Source organism: Anser brachyrhynchus (genome assembly GCF_964034855.1).
Source record: "Anser brachyrhynchus genome assembly, chromosome: 9".
Classification (NCBI taxonomy): domain Eukaryota; kingdom Metazoa; phylum Chordata; class Aves; order Anseriformes; family Anatidae; genus Anser; species Anser brachyrhynchus.
Genome location: NC_137703.1, coordinates 1533526 through 1555056, shown reverse-complemented (window position 1 = coordinate 1555056; position 21531 = coordinate 1533526). Strand labels below are relative to the sequence as shown.

The following is a 21531-nucleotide window of genomic DNA, read 5'->3' as shown; positions in this document are numbered from 1 at the left end:
CAGAGCCCACGACACCCTGCTTCATCCCCTGCAATCCTGCACAAACCAGCGCAACGCCCCACCGGCCCCGTCCCTTCAGCCGTTCCCCCGGTACCATTTCAAGGCAGCAGCGTGTTCTACCCGTAAAATGGGTTACTGCGGGAAAGAGGTTAAAACCTCTGACTTTGGAAAGCAAGAATCGTGGTTTTTAACCAAAGCCTTAAAAGGATCTTCCCCTACTTTAATGCAAACCACTCTCCTGTCGGTGCCCCAGAAACATCCCGTTACTGAGCGTGTCTGTGGAACTGGGGCTGCTCGGGTCAGGGCACCGCGGAGAGAAGGAGCCGAGGGCACCCTTCGAGCCTGAAAGCTGCAGCAAGCACACGGGTACCGCTCTCCCTCCCGCACCGCTGACATTCACGCCAAGTACCCACCCTCGGGAACAGTTTAACTCCGTCTGCCGGCGGTAAGGTGCACAGAGGAGCACACAGAGCTGTAGAAGACGCTGGAGCACCGCAGGTCATCCACCAGACACCTGAGCGCGCTGGGAACGAGCCCTGGGTCCCTTGGCTGAGCGCTGGCATTCCCACAGCCGCGTTATCGCCCAGCCCCACGCCTGCGGTGCCCGACGTGCTGGGGGACGCTGCCTGGCAGTCGCTGCCTGCTGCTCCGCAATCTCTTCTACCTGCGGTGCTATAAATCCAGCCGGATCCGATTCGAGCCCCACTTGTCCCCGCAGCCCGGGGCAGGTGCTCCAGGAGGAATCACAGCTCACAGCGGGTGTGAATCCAGCTCCGCGCCCAGCCAGGCAGGGGGCGGAAAAGGATTTCTGGGTGGCAAAGGCCCGAGACACGTGGCCGGGCTCGTGCTGGAGAAGCAGGAGCCCAGGGACGGCCGGCACAGCACGCTGGGCAGGCAGCACAGTCCCAGGCACCAGGGCAGTGGGGTTCCCGCTGGGTCCCCGCTCGCCAGGAGCCCTCCTCCTCCCGAGCACCCTCTCTCCCCTTTTCGCCTTCCCGTGCTGCTGGGGAGGTGGCGATGGCTCCCACCGCTGCGCGTGAGCGGCTGCACGGGCGTTAAGCATTAGGTCAAGGATACAAAACGGGGGGGATGCGATGAATGGGATAGCTGCAGAGGCAAGATAGGGAAGGATCGATCAGCTGCAAACCAGCCGCCAAGCGAGGAGGCGGGTGCTGGGAGGTGGGAGCACCGGCTTGGCATCAGGCGAGGCAGAGCCGAGGCGCAGGCAGCGCGGGGACCGGCAGATGTCTAAATGGCATCTGTGCCCCCTCCCTTGGCTCCCGTCACACTTTCCCAATCATCTCCATTACTCGCAGGGCCACCGGGTGCGTAGGTGGCCATCTTAGCTGAAATTCCCCAGAATTTTTTTGGCTGCCTCCTTAGGAAAGTTGCGGATGACGCATTAACATGCAGACAAGGGAAAGTGAATGGGCCGCAGCCAAGCGCAGGGCCCGCGGCGGGCGCTGCTGGCAGCCACCCGGCGCTGCCAGGCCCCCGGTCCCACACCGTGAACGGGGCCGGGCACGCAGCACCCGCTCCAGATGGTGCCCAAACGCCTCGCGCCCTCTGCTGCGGCCGTGGGGTTTCCAAAAATGTTTTTGTTTTCCAAAAAATCCAGGGAGATTTTGCACGGCTGCCAGAAGCCCCCACAGGTGCCCCTGTCTCCAGCACCCTGCGCGCAGCAGGCACCAGAGCACCGCCTCTGGCTGCCAGGAAGGGGTTCCTCACCAAGCTGTCCCTCCAGCCTGCAGCCTACAGCGGTAATCTAACATAAAAATAAGTCTGCTCGGAATTCAATTTGGATTCTGCCAGAGCAGCCATGCTAAAATAATACTTTTAAAATGTTTAAAACTGTGCACTTCACCAGCAATTAGGTTAGCGGTGTTTCTACATCACCTCTTTTCTTCCATCCATTTAGGCATTAGATTAATGTCATAATGTAGCTTTTAAACGGAAAAAAACCCAACGCAGGAACAGCCCAGGACCACTTTTAGCAAGCGTTCACTCTGGTAGTTCCGGGAACTGATCCGGAGAGCCGGCACACGCTGCCTGATGACAGAGGTGGCCCGCAGCCACCCAGCCTGCTCCAGCCCCGCCGCAGGGGACACCTCTGGTGGCACGAGGCGCAGGCAGGTGGCAGCCGCCCAGTGCCGATGGGGACGTCCTGCTGAGCTCCCCAGGCACCGGTGAACGGGCAGAGCCTCGTGGGGAGGCTCAGGCTGGGCTCAGGCACAGGAGGGCACCAAAACACCCCAGTGTCACCTGCCTGGTAGCATTGTCACCCGCGGCCACGTCCACCCATCGTGTGGTACAGCTGCTGGCACGTTTCAGGCGCCCGTCGCAAGAGTACCACTGCATTATTTAAAAGCCTCCTTAAAATATCATAGCTTTGACTCTGCTTAAGAAGCCACCTGCATAAAGAAATGTCAAGTGCGAGCTTCAGAACATCGGCTGTCCTTGGGTTCAGCCTGGCTCCCCCCAGCTCACCTCTCTCGGGGTTCAGCTGCGAGTTTGGGAACGGCCCCGGCCCCGGCTCGCTGCTGAGCCTCCTGGTGCCACCCAGTGCCACCGCCCCGCAGCACCAGTGCCAGCACCCCGGGGCGGTGTTTCTGTCCCACACGGACCCCAGGACAGAGCTGACCCCTGGGGGCCAGGGACACGGCGGACACGGGCCGGGCCGGCAGCCAGGCCCAGCAGCACCACACCGAGCTGCTCAGCACCAGGACCGCGGGGCACGGCGCAGAGGCCTGCACGGCCCAGGCGCCCCCGGGCCGGGGTGTGTCACCACGTTATTTGTGCGTGGCTCCGGGACGGGATGTCCCAGTTCTCTGCTAGACACCATCAGGGGCTTCGTAGCAGCATAAACCAGCTCAGATTTTGTTTACTCAGCCGGCTGCCTTTTCCCCGTCTTTGAGCTATTCCTCCCTCCTTTGTAGCCATTAAAAGCTGCAGTCCTGAGGGCAAATGTGTGGTGAACTTAGGGGTAAACCCTTTCTGTTCACCGGAGTGGCCTTGACTTACAGCAATAAAGTGAAGAGCAGTCTATGAACCATAAAAACAAACCTGATTTGAAGAGAACTACTGAAATAATGGGTAATTTTCTATCAGCATAATTGGGCTATTTCACGCCAGTGCTTAAAGCCACTCGTAATTGCAGCAAAAACAATGAACTACGAAATACACGAGGTAGTCACTGTGGCAAATAATTGCAGCGAGAAGCAGGGAAAAGGGAGACTGGAGTCCTGAAGGCCTGCGAGGATGCCCTGCTCTCACCTCCGCCCCTCCAGGAGCACCGCGGTCCCACCGTGTGTCCCCAGCCCGCCTGCTGGCCCTACAGGCCGGGGGCTCGTCCCAGCCCGACACCTTTGAGGTTTGCTTCAGCCCAGCTGAGCCCCCACTTGTGCACCGCTGCACGTCCACGCACGCTGCCCGGCACCTGCACACAAAGCTGTGCCTCCTCCGTGCAGTTCTAGCATTAATAACGCAATGCTTCTACGCGAGAAATCCAGACTGGAACAAAAGCAGCGCAATCGTCGCTTGTAGCCCTCAGGTCCCCCGGTGCATGTCTGAAGGAGTGGAAGGAACTGCTCGGGGGAACGGGTGCGGGGGGACGATGCCCCAGAGCGGCGCTGCCTGCTCAGGCTGGGGCCCAGCCCGCGGGGCCTAGCCCGCGGGGCCTGGGGGGTAACTCTGGGAGGGAGTTTTTAATCATGTTCTCTAGTGGATATGGGTTTGGATTAGAGGGTCGGATATCTCGGTCCCGTTTCGTGCCCCTCGCTGCAGGTGGGCGGTGGGCAGAGCGCAGGGCGGCCTGCGCGGGGAGGGCAGCGCAGCGCCCACCGCACCCCCCGTGGCCCACGGCCGCCCACCGCCGCACGAAGCACATTAGCAGCTCCTTAATAAAGCGCTCCGACAAGAGCCCACGATCACAGGCACGCAGCTTCAAATTGCAGAGGAATTTTCAGCTGGCGGAACGCAATTATCTCCGCTGGAATTCGGCCAGGGCACTGCCTCGGTGCCGCGCGGGTGCAGGAGGGTCCCACAGCACCCCCTCATCCCCAGCACCAGCAGCCCCATTTCACCGCTCCCTGTGCACGGGGTCGTGCCTGGGGAAGGGCCCGTGGCGTCCCCGGGTCCCGCTCCTCTCCCTCTCGCCTCCTGCCTCCTTCTGTGCCGGTTCGCGGGCTCGCAGGACGGAGCTCGCAGGACGGAGCTCTGCAGCCTGGAAAGCAGCAGCACTCAGGCAAGGAGCCAGGAAAAGAAAGCACGGAAGGGAAGGATGCTCGGGCCACCCTGCAGGGCTGCCTGTAAGCACATCTGGCTTCAAGACCGGCCCGTGACCCGGGAGGGCAGGAGGGACCTGAGCACGCAGCACATCTTCCAGCCCGGCACATGCGTGCTCTGCCCTTCCCCAGCCTGTGCCAGTGGCTCAGAGCCAGCCACGGGGCAAATGTGCACTGGGAAATCCACCTGCCTGCGTTTGTAATTAAAAAGGGTTTTGTTTCAGCCCCCACGCGAGTGCTGCCCTGCACAGGGCTGACGGCAGCCCACCAGGCACGGCACTCTGCCGTGCTCATGGTGTGTGCCGGGATCGGGGCTGGGGCACAGCCTCACGGACAGCTTGGGCTGGGCTGGGCGGTACATTTAGGAGAAAAAGAGGCGAACGAGGAGGGAGGAGAACCCAGTCGGTGACCTCCAAGCGATGCTGAACCCTCAGCCTGCCCCCCCTCCTCCCGTGCCGTGCATCCGAAGGATGCGGTCTGCCCTTTGTTCCCAGGGACAATGCAGCAGGCTGCAACTCTCCGAGCCGCACGCCGCAGCTACACCATGCTCGAGGCAAGGCTCGAGGCGATCCCCAGCGGCCTCCCCGAGCACCTGGGCAGGATGCAGCCCCCGGGCACCCTCCCGCACGTAGCAGAAGCGTGTCACCGGCGGTGACGCAGCCTCCATCCAGCAGAGGTGGCACCCGGGGAAGCCCGGGCTGACTGATGGCCAGCACACGCGGCAGCCCCGCAGCACGGCCGCACGTGGGCTCGTTTGCACGTGGGCTCGTCCGCACGCAGTGGCTCGATTCCCGCAGCCACACACCGTTTGCTTTCCACCGCCTCGATGCCCAGTTGATGCCACAATCTGCTATGAAGGAAATGAAACGAGACGGAGCAAAGTAAATACAGAGGCTGGCTCACACTCGCGGGAACACACCTGAATCCCAATATTTGCAGATATTCCCAAAAGAACGCATTTATTCCAGTAAGCTGTGTATTTTGCATGCCAATTTGCTCTCTCATCTGGAGCAAAGCCAGAAACGAGCCGTTTGACAAAAAGCCGGCTCTGCCACCCCCACCGCCCCGTCACTCACACTGTCACCACCTCCCTCCACATCCCCCCGGTGGGGCAGGATCGCTCTCCCCACCGCCTGCCGTCCCCGTCCCCGTCCGGGCTGGCACCATGCCCCGCGGCGATGCCCCGCGGCCCGTCCGGCCGCAGCACCCCCATCTTCTGCGCAGGGTCTCACAGGGGGGAGGGAGCAGGTTTATCTATTTTTAGCACGGAGCGAGAGGCATTTTAACTAGCATGTAATTTTAGGTGGCACACATTGTAAAGCTTGTCAGCAGTGACATAATGCAAGCAGAAAACGCACTGGGAAAGACTTCAGCTTGAAAAAAGGGAGCTGAGGACCTCACAGCATTGCTGTTGCAGCCACTGGGAAAAGCCTTTGGCTTCTCCAGGCACCGAATTTCCCTCGGATTGAGGAACCGGAGAGGAACACAAAAGATCAGCCCCGGCACTGTCGCAAGGCGCCTTCCCCAGCCAAAGGTTATCTCGATCCAGCAGCACCACAGCTGAGCCGGGAGGTTTACTCAGCTCTTTCTCCAATTTCCCCTGCCCTGCTTCTCTTGAGGGAGAAATCTTCTCTAGATATGGAGAGATTTAGGAGCAGAACCAGGGATTAGTCATAAAGATAAAACATCAGCCTTGTCACAAACGCGATGCTATTCCTGATGCAATCCCCCAGGTCTCACGCAGCCGGAGCCGGGGGAGCTGTCAGAGCCGTGCCGAACGCCAGCTGGAGAATTTAGTCTCTGCTATTGAAATCTTATCTAGGAATAAGCCAGGGATGATTTACAGAGGCCCAACTTTGCGAGGCTGCAGGGGTGGCTGTGTCCTGCAGGCAGCAGAGAACTGCAGGCACCCCGTGTGCCGGTAATTGGGGGAGCCCTGGGGAAACGAGCAGAGAGAACTGCTGCCAATTAGCACGCAGCGCCCGTAAGCCTAACGAGCAGGAGCTGTGCCTCGGTAACAGATTACAGCTCTGAATGTGCTCTGGGCTCCAAGACACGGCAGGTTTCGCCTGCCATGCCGATCGCTTCTGCTGCGGTGCAAGAGCTGGGGGGGGGGCACGGCCCCCGTGGAAAGTTGCCGAAGGACAGCACCAGTGCTCAAAGCATCCCACCCGCTCTGCCTTCTGCCTGCACCTCTCCCGCAGGGTTAATATGGCAATTTTTGTAACGGCCACGCTGCCTACCCCGAGCCCTGCGCGAGCTGCACGCGCAGCCGGACTTGGTGCACCCGTGCTAAGCGCCAGCCCGCAGCAGCGCCCACACCACACCGCCTGCCCAGCACGGCCACGGCAGCACCGGCCGCAGCCCCTGCGTGGGTGGGGGTCCCGGGGCAGGCACGGGTCGGACACCGCCCCGGCCCCACCGCCGGCCAGCTGCTGACCAGAGGGACCTCCGGAGCAGGAGAAAGCCGCTGACAGCGTGAGCCTCCTGATCTCAGCCGAAGGTGTGGCAGAGCCGCCAGCTCCCCGCACGGAGCGTTTCAGGCTGAAGTAGCAGCCCTTTGTGGTCTGTCCTTCCCAAGCTAGGAGCGACAGAAAGCACCAGCCAAGAAGTCTGCGTGACGCTCAGGACGGCGCGGTACCCAGGGCAGACGCTTCCCTCGCCCCACGCATGCTGCACCTGAACTTTTCCCGGCCAGCCTCAAACCCGCTCCGCTAATTGATCTTCCTGCTCGTTAACCCCAACGTGAGTTACGCGGGGCGCTCGGCGGAAACCATCTTAACGCCGGCGCTACGAATTCACGTGGATCGCCTGTAACCCACACGGGCCGGAGGGCTTCGTGGCGCAGCCCCCCCCCCAAAACAGCACCAGGGCCCCGGTGCTGCTGGGCGCCGCGGGGCTCCCCAGCTCCATCGCTGGCCGCGGAGGACCCGGGGGCACCCGGAGCTGGGGGAGCCGCGGCCCCTCACCTGTATTTCATGCCAGTCTGCTTGGCGGTGGACTCCTTGAGCGAGATGTGGTGCTGGGGGGTGAAGGTGCCCAGGCTGCGGGCGATGATCGCCACCGTCCGGAATTTGGCCCGGGCCGCGCTCACCACGTTGGGGGCGGCGGCGCTCTGCTTGCCGCTGAGCCTCTCCTCCCCATTGCGGCCCTTCAGGCTGTGCTCCGTGCAGGCGATGGACACTTGCATCGCGCCCCGACGGAGCAGCCCCGGCAGCCGGGGCCCCCCCCGGGGCCGAGCCGGGCCGAGGCGAGCGGGGCGCGGCGGGGGCTCGGCGCCGCTCCTCGGGCACTAGTCCGGGGCTCGGGGCGACATCGGGCCGCGACCCCGCGGCCGGCCGCCGGCCGCCCTGCCCGGCTCGGCTCTGCCCTGCCCGGCACGGCTCTGCCGCAGGCTCCGCACCTCTGCGGGGGTCCCGGTGCCCCCCCCCCGGCCGGGCTGCCCCCGCCGGGCGCTGCGAGCGGCTGCGGGCGGCTCCCGGCGGCAGCGCGAGGGGCGGCGTGACGCGGAGGGCGGGGAGGGGAAGGCGAAGAAACGAGGGGGAGGGCGGCAGGAGGCGTGCCGAGCCGGGCTGAGCCCCCCCAAGCACCGCGTTGCCCCCCCCGTGCCCACCCCCGTGCCCACCGCCGGGGGTTCCCGCCTCAGCCCGGGGCCGGGACCCCCCCCCCCCCCCCCCCCCCCACCCCCAGCACCTCACGGCCCAGAGGTGCTCGAGGGAGGGAAATGTGGGAGCGCTGTAGAAGAGCAAGGGAATCGCTTCCCGGTGTTTTCCAATAGGTGATCGATAGTGATCGTGCAGCAGAGCCGCAGCCCCCCAGCCGTGAGCACAGCCCCCCCGTGCCTGCCGTCGGGTGCACGTTGGGGGAGGTGGACCCCTCCCCGCGAGGCCTGAATCTGGGGGTGAACGCCTCAACGCCGAGGAATGGCTGACCGAACGAACAGACCGCTGCGAGTCGCCATCTCACACGCAAGACCTAGCTTCAGAACAGTTTCCACACACATCATCAATAGCTTAGTGTCACAGACCACAAATAAACGCCGTTAAATGCCCCAGAGAGCGTGACACCGAGGGCCGCAAGGTCATCGCCACCTCTCCCCACGCCCCGTCACACCGAGGGGCTCCGAGGAGAGAAGCAACAGCTCCCGGTGAGACTGCTCTCGGACCAAAGGGTGCTAAAATTGGAAGTGCCTCGTTCGGTGTAAGGCTGTCAGCCTCGGTTCAGAAACCCCTAACACCGACGCCCGCGCTTCCCCCGGGCAGCCCCACGCACCAACCCTCAGCAGCACCACCTCCTCACGGCTGCCCCCAGCCACAGCCCCCCAGGTTTTACACGCTAAATCGTTATGCAAACACGCCGAGAACCTAACTTAGAATATTAAAGCCTGACTCTAACCCATTCTCGTGCACAGGGGCGGCTGCGAGGTGCCGAGGGGCCCGGTGGACACCGGCTGCGGGGAGCAGACCCGGGCGCCAGCCGCAGGCAGCATAAAGGGTTGCATAAAGCCACACCTCTGCGTGCTGAACCGAGCCGGGTCACAAATAACGATGCCATCTCAGCCGTTTTAAGCTCTTTAACTGAAATCCTTCACTGTCAAGAGAAGGCAGCGACGTAGCACAGCAGTGAGCGCAGCCCCAGCCAGCACCAATGTCACACCAGCCCCTCGGCAAAGTTTCTTTGCTTGTAGTCTTCCTCTTCAGCAATACGTGGAGTTATTTTCAGTTTAGCTGTATTTTATTTAAATTGTGGCTGTATAGATACAGATATCATATACTGGGGGGAAGAGCAACTCCTTATTCACATGATTACTCCGTGCTGCAGGAATTGAATTTATATTTCAAAATACCAACAAAAAAAATTGTATAAGCTTAACAACACAGCAGCAAGAGGACTATGGCCATAACACCACCCCCACGTGTCCCAGGCCATTGCTGCTAGGGGCAGCTCCAGTTCTTTGCTCCTGATGCCGCAGCAATGCTGGGCACAATTATAAGCTGAGGGCTATCTGTGCTCCCTACGGCGGTGCGAATATCGGCATTGTGATGACTGCACAGCTACACGCAGCTTTAATTGCACAGCCTGAGCTGTTTCCCCGCTCCCTCCAAAGCTGCCTTTCCCCTCCGGTTCCACTCGGACAGCGTCTCTCTGCGCTGCGCTGCGGGACATCGGCTGGGCAGCTCCAGAGGAGCTGTGGAGAATTATTCAGCTACAAGAGTGTTTTTTCTGCACGAGAGCAAAGCCTGCGCGCAGCCTAGCTGTTAGCGTCGAGCGCACCACAGCCCTCAAGTCCCAGGCACTGCATCGCGCTGTGACCATCGCTGCTGCTGCGTCTGCAGCTTTCGTCTGCTCTGTACAGGAAAAAGGGAGCTGGCGAGCGCGGCTGCCCCGCTGCACCTCTCACCGCCTATAACTGTGATATTCCCTGGCTGCATGCTGGATACAGGACCTGGGGAGAAGAAAGCAGCAGAAAAGAGCAGAGAATGGTGGAGAACGAAGCCCTGGGCGCACCACTGGGTCCCGGGGACAGCACCATGCGTTCAGGGCAGGGTCATGGCTGGCAAAACACAGCCAGACAGGGAAAGCAGCCGCCGGCAGGCACGCTAATGATATGATTTTGGCGCTCATAATATAGCTTTAACCACGCTGGACAGTTTGACAGGTGCTCAGCGGGACTTTGCATGCCGTACAGCTGGATCACATTAACCTCAGAAAGCTTCATGGAAGGTCAAAAAATTCCCCCAGCACTGCACTTATGGCATGATCCTTCCACAAAGTGCAGCCGTGGGACTCGCAGAGCTCTGCCCACGGAGCCTGCCCACCCAAAAAATGCCCTTCTCTGTGTCAGCGGCCAGCCCTGGCCTCGCTGCAACACCCGGCTCTGCCCACAGCTGCCCCAGGCCCACAACTGGTGTTTTGGGTGGCTGCTGCCAGCATCGGCCTTTGCGGGAACTGTCTTCATGCATCACCCGAAATCCCTGACCACCTGGTTTCCACAGGACAATGTGCCTTAGCACAGCAGGACACGCTCAGTGAAATTTCGTGTTACCTCCCGGCACAAGTTTCACCAGGCCGTGGGGAGCTCTGGCTACGAACACAGTCCGTGCTCATCTCTCAGCCATTCCTCTCCATCTCAAAGCTGCTTGAGGCCAGGTTTCCCGCTGGGCTAATTACTTCTGATGGCAGCAGTTCCGTTACATCTCCCTAAATTGGTCTGATACGTACACGGGCGAGATAACGAGCGCGCATGGTGAGCGGAGCCACCCAGGAAAGCGGGGAAAAGCCCCGGAGCTGGAGCTGGGGGCTCGATAAGGAAATGAGCTGCAGGACAAAAACACGGGGCTTATCTCAGTTTCCTAATGGAAAACTTAAATTTGCATTCATAATTGCACTCGAGGAAAACTCATCCAAATTCCCATTAAATGTTTTCAGTTAAAAACCATCTTTGCAGCAGATTTTCGGCACTCAGCCCTGGCAGCAGGGCAGCGCAGGTGCCCCGTGCTCCACCGGTGCCACGGGCAGCAGGTGGGGACGGCACCGGGCGTTTCTGCTGGCCTCTGTGAGCCGCTGGCACGGGCAGCACACGTGCTGCATTACCCCCTGCAGAGAAGTACTGCAGCATCGCCCCAGCCCCGGGGACTTTGTGTTACAGGTTCTTCAGGGTGGGAAGAAAAGATAAACAAATCAAACCCGGCATGAAAATACAGTAGTTTGGGTTAATTCTAATCAGAGCTGAGCAGGATGCCAGCGGGATGCCACAGCTGCACGAGTCTGTCCTACAGAAACTGGTTTTTAAAAATAAGTAGCACTGAAGGGGATAATGTGCCCAGTCCCAACAATTCCCCAAAGCTGGTTGCAGCTCCCAGCCGGGGAAGGCAGCAGCAGGCCACCGAGGGATGCCGACAGCTCGGCCCCTGCTCCCGTGGCCGCAGCAATTCCCCGAGCTGAGCCCCGCTGTCGGGAAGCCCGGTGGGGTGGTGGTTGGCACGAGAGCCCAGCGGCACTCCGAACCCGCTGCTGAACAACGTCCTCGGCAAAAGAAACATGAAAAAGAACAAAAGTATAATTTCTGCGTTTTCTCCTTGCACAATGGAATTTATTTTAAAGGCATCTTGTTCAAAACTACAGCTGGGAAAGACACCCCTAGCACACAATTATACAAAGAGTCCCTTTATGAGGGTTTGTAGGATTTGGGGGACATCAGATAAACCACCACCTACCGCCAGCTGAGCGGGCTGGCACTGCTCTGAGGCACCGAGCCTCCCGTGCGCCCACGAGGGCACAGCCTCTGTAGCCACACAGCCTTCACAAAAGGGTGCTCGATTCGGGCGCCCGGCTCAATTACCCGGTCACTTTCCCGCAGATGGCAAGCATCCCCAGCCGTGTCCTCGGCCCTAGGCACTGCGCTGCTCCCTGCTTCAGTACAGGAAAGTCAACCTTCCCATTTTATCTGCTTGAGTTTTCAGGTGACCGAAAGCCGTTGCCATCCAAGATGGGGCCTGGCAACGAGCGTTATTTTAACGCGTCCGATTAAAGCACTCAGAGCTGTACAAAGCCCGCTCTGCCTCTTTCAGGTACTGAGCTATGCCAGAACCTTTTTTCTGTGTGATTATCTGAAATGCTGGATGGACTTCAGGCCGTATTTCAAGCCCGATCTGGCTCCCCTGGAGCGCATCAGTAAAAAGTGCTGACTCCAGCCTCTGCGCCACGCAAAAGGGATTTTTGCTTTTGTCCCCGGGCCGTGCGGCTGCTCAGAGCCCTGGGACCTGGTTCCCGAGCAGCACGTTCGCAGAGCTGGCGGGCAGGGCAGGGCGGTCGGTGCTGGGTGCCGGGGCTGCTCCCGCCCGTGCCTGGCTGCTGGCCACTGCGGGGTGAAACAGCCCAGGAAGAGCCAGGGAGGCGCAGGAGGCTGGCAGCGTGTGGCAAACCCGTGCTTCCCCCTCTTGCCGTACACCAGACCACGCACACAGAAAACGCAGATTTCCCCTCGGTTCCTCGCGTGGCGTGATTAATGTATTTATTCCAAATAAAGCTCAGCCCAGTGTGTTGTTCAACTTGCCTGCGCTTATTGAATGGTACATTTCGGGCAATTACGTACATTATTCTGCTATCCATATGCGTCAAATGCCACCCCGGCATAATTTGTAACAGCTTAAAACTCCAAATCAACTTATATAAAGAAATATGTTGCTAAGGTCTGAGTCTTCGGAGCTGAATAATAAACAGCTCCGCTCTGTCCTTCCCGGGATGCACCGCAGCAGATGGATGACTAATTATTGCCAATAACTTCTGATCTGAGACGCGCTGGCAGGGGCTCAGAACAGGGGCGAGCCGTGCGAGACGCGGCAGCTCCCGAACTTTGTTCCAACCATGAGCCCCACGGCAAACGTCCTGTTTGCCATGGGAAACCCACGGGAAACGCCACGGGAACCTTGCCTTTCACTCCGGCTGCCCAAGGGCCCATGCTCTGCCTTTTAACTGCTGCAAGCCACGCTGCTCCACCATTTCTCTCTTTTGTCCCTTTCCTTTTCTATTTTTTTCCCCTCTCAACAGTTATCACCTCAGCTGCAGCTACCCTGAGATTTATTCAGGTCCATTTTCCCAACGTGCCTGGGCAGCTGCTGGTTTCAGAGCTGTCTCCGGAGCATTTGGACACGCTCCCCGAGGACTTCACAACCTCCCCGCGAAAGGCAGCGTCTGCACTGCTGGAATTACACAGACGCCGCAGCGTCGCCTTCTCGAGTCTTTCTGGAACGGGGATGAAGCCAAGCTGCGATGAAACCGAGCACTGAAAATTAAAAAAAAAAAAAAAGAAAGAAAGAAAGAAAAAAAAAAAGCTTATCAGCCGGCAGCAGGCCTGCAGCAGGCACTGGAGCTGCAGGAGAGAACAAAGTCGCCTTTCAAGTCGGCCTCCCCCAGCTCCAGCAGGAGGGCGCAGCCCACAGCCCGCTGCCTGCGGTGCCACCCGCGCGGCCGCCACCTCCCCATGGGCGAGAAACACGGGGCAAACAGGTGCATTTCGGTCGGTTGTTCTTCAGGTTGTTAAATAAAAAAAGCAACTCCTGACCCAAGGACCGGTGCAAAGCATCACCTGTTCGGCTCCCGTTCAGTGCCGGAGGGGAGAGGGACTTTGAAAGAGGAGCTGCTGTTGCCTTGCATTATTTCCTTAAATGAAGCCAAGCAAAACGGCTGCTATTGCATCAGCGCTGCATTTGTACGAGGACCGTAATCGATTTTTATTCCACCTGGACCGCAGCCACCTGTGAGGACAAACTGGGAGCCCGCGTTACGGGGCGCGCTCCATCGCTGGCGGCACAAAGCCCCGCTCCCGGCCCGCCGGCGGCTGCTGCACCAACGCGCTCTTCCAAGCCTTGGCACAGCCCTGGGAACGATCGTTTCCGAAAGGATAACGCCTGGAGCGGACCAGCGATGCTGACAGCCGGCAGAGGATGGGGGGGTAGCTGCCTTTTCCCGACCGCGTGCTGCGGGTGGGGGCAGCACCAGCCCACAGCACAGCACCCGGAGCTGCGTGGGCACGGACAGGGGTGCACCAGGACACAGAGATGCGCAGGGCACGGCAGCAAGGGCACAACCTGCTGCTCGGCGCCAGCAGGAGCGGGGTCTCCGCAGGCAGGGGAAGGCCGGCAGCGATTTCCCGTTAGGGTTACGGACAGGGAAGACAAAATCTGCATCGTTGCCCACGCCAGCCAAGTGGCTGTGGCGCCGGGAGCCCTCCCCAGAGGCGTGGGTGGCCGTGGCAGTACGGCGGGGCGGCGCTGAGCTTCCACGCAGCCTTGGCACTGGTGTGGGAACAGCTGTGCACACTGGGCTGAGCTCAGAGGGCTTTGGAGCAGAGCACGGCTGGGGGAAACGTGTGTGCAGGTGTGGGTGTGCATGCACGTGGGCACGGGCACGTGCGCACACACGTCCACTGCCAGCACCGACGCGCTCCGACGGCCGGCACCGTGCGCAGCTGAAGGGCTCCTCCTGCTGCAAAGCCCCCCTCGGCTGCACAGTGAGCCCCCTGTGCCGGGGTGAACCCCCCTTTTCTTGCTTTAGGGAGGCAGGACCCCACTGCAGCTGCCGAACACATCCGTGGGTGCCCTGCCCGCAGCCTCACCCGCACGCAGCTGCTGCTTTCACCGCCGTCCTGCCCCGTTAGTTCAAGCACGGGCAGGAGCTGCGTAAAGACAACGGGAGCAGTAAGCAGCAAGGGGAAACAGATCGTCTGGAAACAGGCACGGGAGTATCTGCAGTCACCCTTGGACAGAGAGCAGGCAGGGAAGCTTGAACAGATTTTAAAAGACAAAAAAAAAAAAAACGCTGCTGAAAAATTACAGAGGGTGAACAAAGGGCACAGCTGGGTGCGGCTCTTGCGGTCAGCGGGCACAGGAGTTGGGAAGCTCCGAACGGGGTAAGCTATATCCCCATAAATGTGATGCAGCTGCACTCTGGAATGAGCAGATTAGGTCCAGATTACAGCGCAGGATTACAGGACCACGTTAAGTGCTCTCGCGTATTTTGCCATCTAGCGATTAAACGTTTTAAAGATCATTGCCTGAAATGAGCCTGCCCAATGGAGCCCGGAAGAGCGGCTAATGAAAATTGCTCTGAACACATTCGTGCTTTTGGCACCCAGAACACGACAATGAGATCCCCAATTTAATTACAAGACGCAAGGAGAGCTCTCCCTGTGTTTTACACCTGCTGTCCAGAAATTTCATTTGCATCCCCCTGGTTCCCACGTTACGGGAGACAGCACTTGGCTTACTGCAGCCTGCTCCCGATTTCAAGCACATCTGCTGTAATCCCTGCCTGTCGTCTTTTCCCTGAGCCCAAAGCCTGTCTAATCGCCCCGCGCGGGGACGGCTCCACCACGCAGAGCCCTCTGCTCGCCGCTTACCGGGTCCCTTTGCAATGGGAAGGCCAGCACAGGGTGCTGGACATGAAACGTCAGCTCCCATAAAATTATTAAAACCAGTGCTCTGCTGTTACGCATGTCACGTATTTAAAACGGTGTTTGCCTTTGTGTCTGCCACCGAGCTGACATTTCCAAAGACCTTTCATGAATAAACCCACGCTCTCCTTCCCGAGGAGCCGGAGCGGTTCGGAGGCGCTGCAGGTAGGCACAGCCCGTGTGATTTTTTCCCCATTAAACGTTCTCGTCTGCGGACTCACAGCTGAGACGTGGCCGCGTCCTCCCACCGCTCAGCACCCGACAGCCGCAGGCGGCCGGGCTCAGTCTCGGTTTCCCGATCCCTTCCCCCGGGGGCTGCGGACACCCCCACAGCCACGGCAACTCTCCCGCAGTCCCGCTGCCATCACAAAAACCGCCTTGTTATTCCCACTTTTTATTTCTTCTCTCAAACAGATCAAAACCACCCTTTAGACTGCTCGATGAAGCAAAACGCCGCCTATACACAAGCCGTTTCCTTCAGGAAGCTGAAGCGAGGGACTGCAGGGCTAACCGAAAGTTAAGGCTAAAAGTTAAAGCACGTTCTTGAGGGCATGGTCCAAACACCTCCCGAACGCCGGCAGGCCTGGGGCATCGACGGCCTCCCTAGGAGACCCGCTCCAGTGTCCGAGCACCCTCACGGTAAATAATTTTTCCCTGATGCCCAGCCTGAACGTAGGGCGTGGGACTCCTGTGGGCTCCCAGTGCAGGACGCGGGGGTGTGCTGGGACGCGGGGGTCCGGAGGATCCCATCGGGCAGCTGCCCGAGTGCTGCTTTCTCTACCACGGCGCCGCAGGAGGTTCAGGAGTTGTGCGGCCACAGGTCGCCGCCCGGGGGGGGGACGGACCCAGCCCACGCGGCTCAGCCTGCGAAGGCTCGCAGCCCAGCACAGGGCGCGTGGAGGAAAGCAGCGCAACGAGCACCCTGGTGGATAACAAAGCACCAAATTGGCTTTGCAAACTGTGTTTCATCTGAGAGAAATACTGTTGTCATCAGAAACAAAACAAGCCAACGCACTGCTGCACTTCCAGTTATTCAATAACAGGCCGAACTAAGCTGTGTTTGCTAAAGCAATGAAAGAGAAAAGAACTAATCACCCTATAAATAAAGCAGCTTAGGAGTATTTAGTGTTTCTTGTTAACACTTCCGTACTTTTCACACATAATTAAATAGCTCTTCATAAATATATATATTTATTTAATTTTTCACAGAATCACAGAATCGTCTAGGTTGGCAGAGACCTCCAAGATCACCCAGTCCAACCTCTGACCTCACACTAACAAGTCCTCCACTAAACCATATCGCTGAGCTCTACATCTAAACGTCTCTTAAAGACCTCCAGGGATGGGGACTCAACCACTTCCCTGGGCAGCCCATTCCAGTGCCTAACAACCCTTTCAGTAAAGAAGTTCTTCCTAATATCCTAATATATCCTAGTCCTATATTATATAATATATCCTATTCCTAATATTTTATTGTGCTGTCTTTAGACTAGACCTGTGGATATTGGAAGAAAGGTCCGGGAGGCAACCAAGCCGCACGGGGGAAGAAAAGCATTCACACTCACAATAAGCCTGGGAGAGCCTTGTCCGTCTAAAGCTAGAAGAACAAAAATCTACAGAAAATAGGAGTCAGGAGTACCAAATAATGGGGACTACTGGGAAATCCCCACACTGTATGTCAGAGGTGCTCTGCACAGCCCACGGCCCCGCAGAAGTCTTCCTTCTCCGGGGCGTGATGTGTGTGAGCTGCAATATTTCATAGCTGCCTCCGTCAGCTCTGAGGAATGCGCGTACTTAAAAGGATGGATCCGCTCGAATCCATCAGCTTCAAGGGGAATTAAACGCACGCTTTATTTCATCACGCTGAAGGCTCTGATGGATGGAGACCACTGCACTCCACAAGCCAAGCAGCCCAGGCAGGCACACGAGGACCATCCGCAGGTGGTGACAGACGGAGCCGGAGCTGGAGCTGGGTAGTTTGTAGGGCCACACTCCTGGGGGCGGCTGGGGGCACCAACTCCCGCTGCCTTACGGCGCACGGTGTGGCTACGGCACTACCTGAACTCGTCAGCAAGGGAGCTGTAGGTGTTAGACCCCGTCTGGCACGGCCCAGCCCCATGCAAAGAGCCGAAGGAGCAGAGGAACAACAGGCAAAGGCAGACGGGAATTGCCCTGTGTGCGCTGACAGCAAGTGTTTTGAGCACAGCTGCCAGAGGGGACTCAGCTCATCAGAAGGGGAGCAAAAGAATTTCTCACTCGGAGGGAGGCAAGCTCCCAGATCGGAAAAAAAGAAGGCTGATCAGTGTATGTGAGGCTCTCGCTCAGGGACAGGATCCCTGCTCTCCAACCCGTGTGACACCAGGACCGCTTCTACTACAGCTGTGCTCAGAGCACGGCAGCCCTCGGGTGCTGCTTCTCAGCCCTCAGAGGGGTCACCCCGCTGAAACGGAGCTTTTGAAACAAAGCAGAGGGACAAACGATGGACTAAGCACGCCGAGGTCTTCTTCACCCGCTGTCCTTCAGCCCGTGCTCTGCGCCAGCTGCGGTGCATGGACGAGGTCCGTGCCCTGCTCGTGTGCTCCAGCATGCCTGCCACGCACCTTGCCACCCAGACACAGCCTCTGGCTCTCGTGCCCCAGTGCCTGTGCCCCAGTTTTACGGCAGAGCACGGACACCCTGCCGCAGTGCCACCGCAGGCTGCTGGCACCGTACCTGCTCCTCAGCCGTGAGCCGGCTGCTGGCACAAATAAATGAGCTTTAATTAGAGCGTCAGAGCAAGCACGTAGTTCTACCCGAATCTAAAAGGGTCAGTTTAATAGCTGGGCACAAACAGCTAATATTGGAGGAGACTAACCAAATCCAAAGTTTGGGGAGAAGGAGTCCTGTGCATTTACCATTGCCCAAGGCCGTGCTGATTTCTTGCGGTGCTCAGCTAGCCGAGAGAAGAGAAGCCGCTAAAGCAGCCAGCATCTCTGGGTTTCAGCAGTCCGCCCGGCGGTGCACACAGGCTCCAGGACACAGCCTTGCCATTGCCAGACGTCTGCCAGGGAGAGCATCCTGCAGTTTTGGCAGATCCCCACCGCGCAGACACCCGCGGCACCCCCCAGTACCTGTACTTCATCCCCGTCTCCGCGCGGACGGTCTCTTGCAGGGACAGCCCATGCACGTGCAGGAACTTCTCCAGCTGCTTCAGCTCCGCGGCTCCGCTCGCCTTCCCTGCCCAGCCGGACACCGGGGGGCAGATTCTGGGCACCACGCTTGGCTTTTTGCCTTTCAGAAGCGCCTCGCTCGGTTTCTGCAAACTCGGCTTGTGCGGGGGGATGTCGGCACAGGCGGGCTTGTACAAATGCATGGTCCTGGGGGAGCCGCCAGCAGCCTGGCCCCTGGCCCCGCAGCCGCTGGGTGGGGGCTTCTCAGAGCCCCCTCTTTAAAACCCACTGCGCGGAGAGCCCGGTGCCATCGCACCACGGCCAGGGGACGATGGCATCAGCCCGGCCGTGGCACCCGGGAGGAGCACGGTGCTACGCAGCCGTGATTTTGTCCCCGACGTTGCTCACGGCATTGCAACGGGCTTGTTTTAGCTGGGGCCCAGATGGGCAATCGGTGCCCCCGGCTGAAGCCTATCATGGCCAAGTCCTCCGAGGGGCACGGGCTGCCTGTGGGAATGGAGCGCCGACCTTGTTTCCCAGGTCTTATATTTAGATAATGAGAAATATTTGTTTGGGATTCCATCCAAGGCTAAAGAACATAAAAAGTAATATTCTCACGGGGTTTATTTAAGGCCTTGGGCTGGACGGGTGAACACTGCAAGCACCTCTCATACAAGTTGTTAAAACTTTTTTGTTTTCTTGTAATCTTGTAAACTTTCACAGCCCAGGTTAACTGGCCTGCAAACGTTACTGTTACCTGTCACAGCCCCAGGAGGATGCAAGTAATAAGCAAACAAAGGCTAAGGAGCAGCCGAAGTCCTGGCGGAAAAAACTAACCTAAGCAGACAAGGGAAACTCTTGAGAAGGGAAGGACCCAGGGGCAGGCACGCAGGGGCAGGGGAGGAGAGGAGAGGAGCTCAGGCCCGGTGCCTGGCCTCGTGCCACCAGGCGGGCAGCGCCGTGCAGGGCTCCTGCTGCAGCCAGCTGAGCTCCTGGGGCTGCTGCTCTCTGCCGACACGGGACGGGCACAGGACAGGGGGCTTCAGGCTGCGGGCTGTTCCTCCAGGGACCGTGGGAGGCAGCTGAGAACCCTGAATTTGCACATCCCGCGCAGCAGTCTGCCCGTGATCCTGCGGGCACCAGCAGCCAGGGGAGGCCCCGGGAGCTGCAGCACCCGTGGCTGGGAGGCTGCTCTTATTAAAACAAGAGCCGAATGGTAATGGAGATGCCTGTTTGCAGCCGTTCTGGGTCTCTGGCATGGAAAAAAAGGGGTGAGAAAGGAGAAGGAAACACTTGTGTCTCCACTCACGCTCTCCGCCAAGCCCTCGCCCAGCAGCAGGTGTGGCATTGAGGTCGTGGAAACACCGCGGTCTGCTGACTTCCCCCTTCCCCTAGCTGTAGCTGATCCATCCTGCTACCAGAGCAAACAGAGAGCTTCTGGTTCCAGGGTCTGCGTCCCCGAGGGGTGATGGAGAAATGGTGCAAACCTCGGGGGCACCCAGAGCCCCCCAGTCAAGGTGATTCCAGCAGGGCCACAGCAACCAGCTCTGGCCAGGTCCAGCTACCAGGGAACAGACCAGGGTACGAGATGCACCATCAGGCAGATTTTCTGGGCTCTTATGGTTTAAAAACTCAACCCATTTTCTGATTCTCCTTTCAATCCCAAATACAACTGAAAAATAAGTTAAATAATCAAGTGATGGATATATCATGAACTCAACTAATCCGTAAAGCTTTCAAAGCAGATAAACAAGGACTGATCTCTAAAAACGAACATATTTTAAAAGATTATAATTCAATGTCACAGAGAGGAGTTTTGCATGGAAACGTGGATTACCCAGCTACCCGTTCCCTACAAGCGTGGCTTTGGGGTGCTGGGGCACCAGCGGAGGGCTGGTCCCATCCCCAGCTCCTGCAACAGTCCCCTTCTGTTTTACCTCCTGTCAGGTCCGGCTCTCTGCTTGCCTCTAAAGCAAGATGAACCAAAGGCAAAGAAATACTTCTGCAACTCCTCTGCAGTTTTTAGACATAAGTTTCACTGGTTTGGAGTTTCAGGGACTCACACAGCTCAGCACCACGAGAACCTTGTTGTTCCCGGAAGCCATCCTCCGTGTCCATCGCTTTGTGGTGCCGCTAAGCAGCGCAGGGCCGGGCAGGCACAGATAGTTTTGCGTTTAACAGCCACTTTCCCCACCTCTCACTGTTTTCTATCAATTTTCTTTCAAGTTATCCCATTTCTAATTTTTATTCTGATGGCATTTTAATTAATTTCAACCCTAGCACAGCTGCAAGTCTCGGTTTGTGCCAGGCACCTCAAACACCCCCGTTCCCCGAGATTCGGGAGGATTTTGCCTGACGTCCAGGCTGAAATCCCTGCTGCTGTGGGTGCCTTTGTGCAGAGCCGGGCTGAAGACCAGCCTCTGAAAGTAGGCTCCTCTCTCAGGGCGAGTTGAACAAACACCCCCCTTTCTCCAGTCACTGAAATCACTCCCAGCAGGTGCAACAGAGCTCATCCCTACGCTCCTGCTGCTTGGGACAGACGGGCTGAGACAACAGCATGCATCCGCCTGTATTTAGGTCCTATTTCATTAAGGGTCTTAGTCTGGCCAAGAGATTAGAGCCGCACATCTAATTTCCACTAATGCCGAGATCCCCTAACATTTTAAAGGAGCAAGATCAGACTCTGGAGGCCATCGAGATCGCTCCCGGGTCTGGGGTGAAAGGAAGGAACCAGCCAACACCTCCACGCGATCTTCTCATGTCACCCACACAGCCCTCACACACCACCTGAACCCAGGTCTGATGAAATTGCGGTCACTCGGAGAAAACGGCTGTGAGGAATGAGTCTGAATCGTCACAGGTGGGTTCGGCTGAGAAGTTTGGGAAGCCAAGAAACGAGTTTGCAAAATGTCCAGTTCTTTATCTCGCATTCATCATAATGCAGGGGAAAAAAAGCCCCCCAAACAACTGGAAATGTCAGAATCACAAAGACAAAAAGCTTCCTATTATTTTTGTGGGTTTTTTTGTATTGTTACTACTTACTACTACTGCTACTACTACTACCACTACTACTACTACTTTTTACCTCCTACCTGTGCGGCATGCCGGTGGTGTACGCGACGGTGTGCTCGTGCGAGAGCTCGCA

General features: G+C 58.4%; 1 protein-coding gene across 2 annotated transcripts in view; it reads right to left on the bottom strand.

Moving 5' to 3' along the window:
- The window catches only part of KCNAB1 (potassium voltage-gated channel subfamily A regulatory beta subunit 1), a 43333-nt gene extending 24489 nt beyond the window's left edge, over positions 1 to 18844 (bottom strand). The window contains exon 1 of one of the 2 annotated variants that reach the window (XM_080604776.1): positions 18348 to 18844. In XM_080604776.1, coding sequence (XP_080460902.1) covers positions 18348 to 18589 — 242 coding nt within the window. In that variant the 5' untranslated portion in view covers positions 18590 to 18844. Of the gene's footprint in view, positions 1 to 7252; positions 7718 to 18347 lie in introns of those variants that run through there. The other variant, XM_080604777.1, reaches the window with a different exon arrangement.
- Positions 18845 to 21531: the final 2687 nt, after the last annotated feature.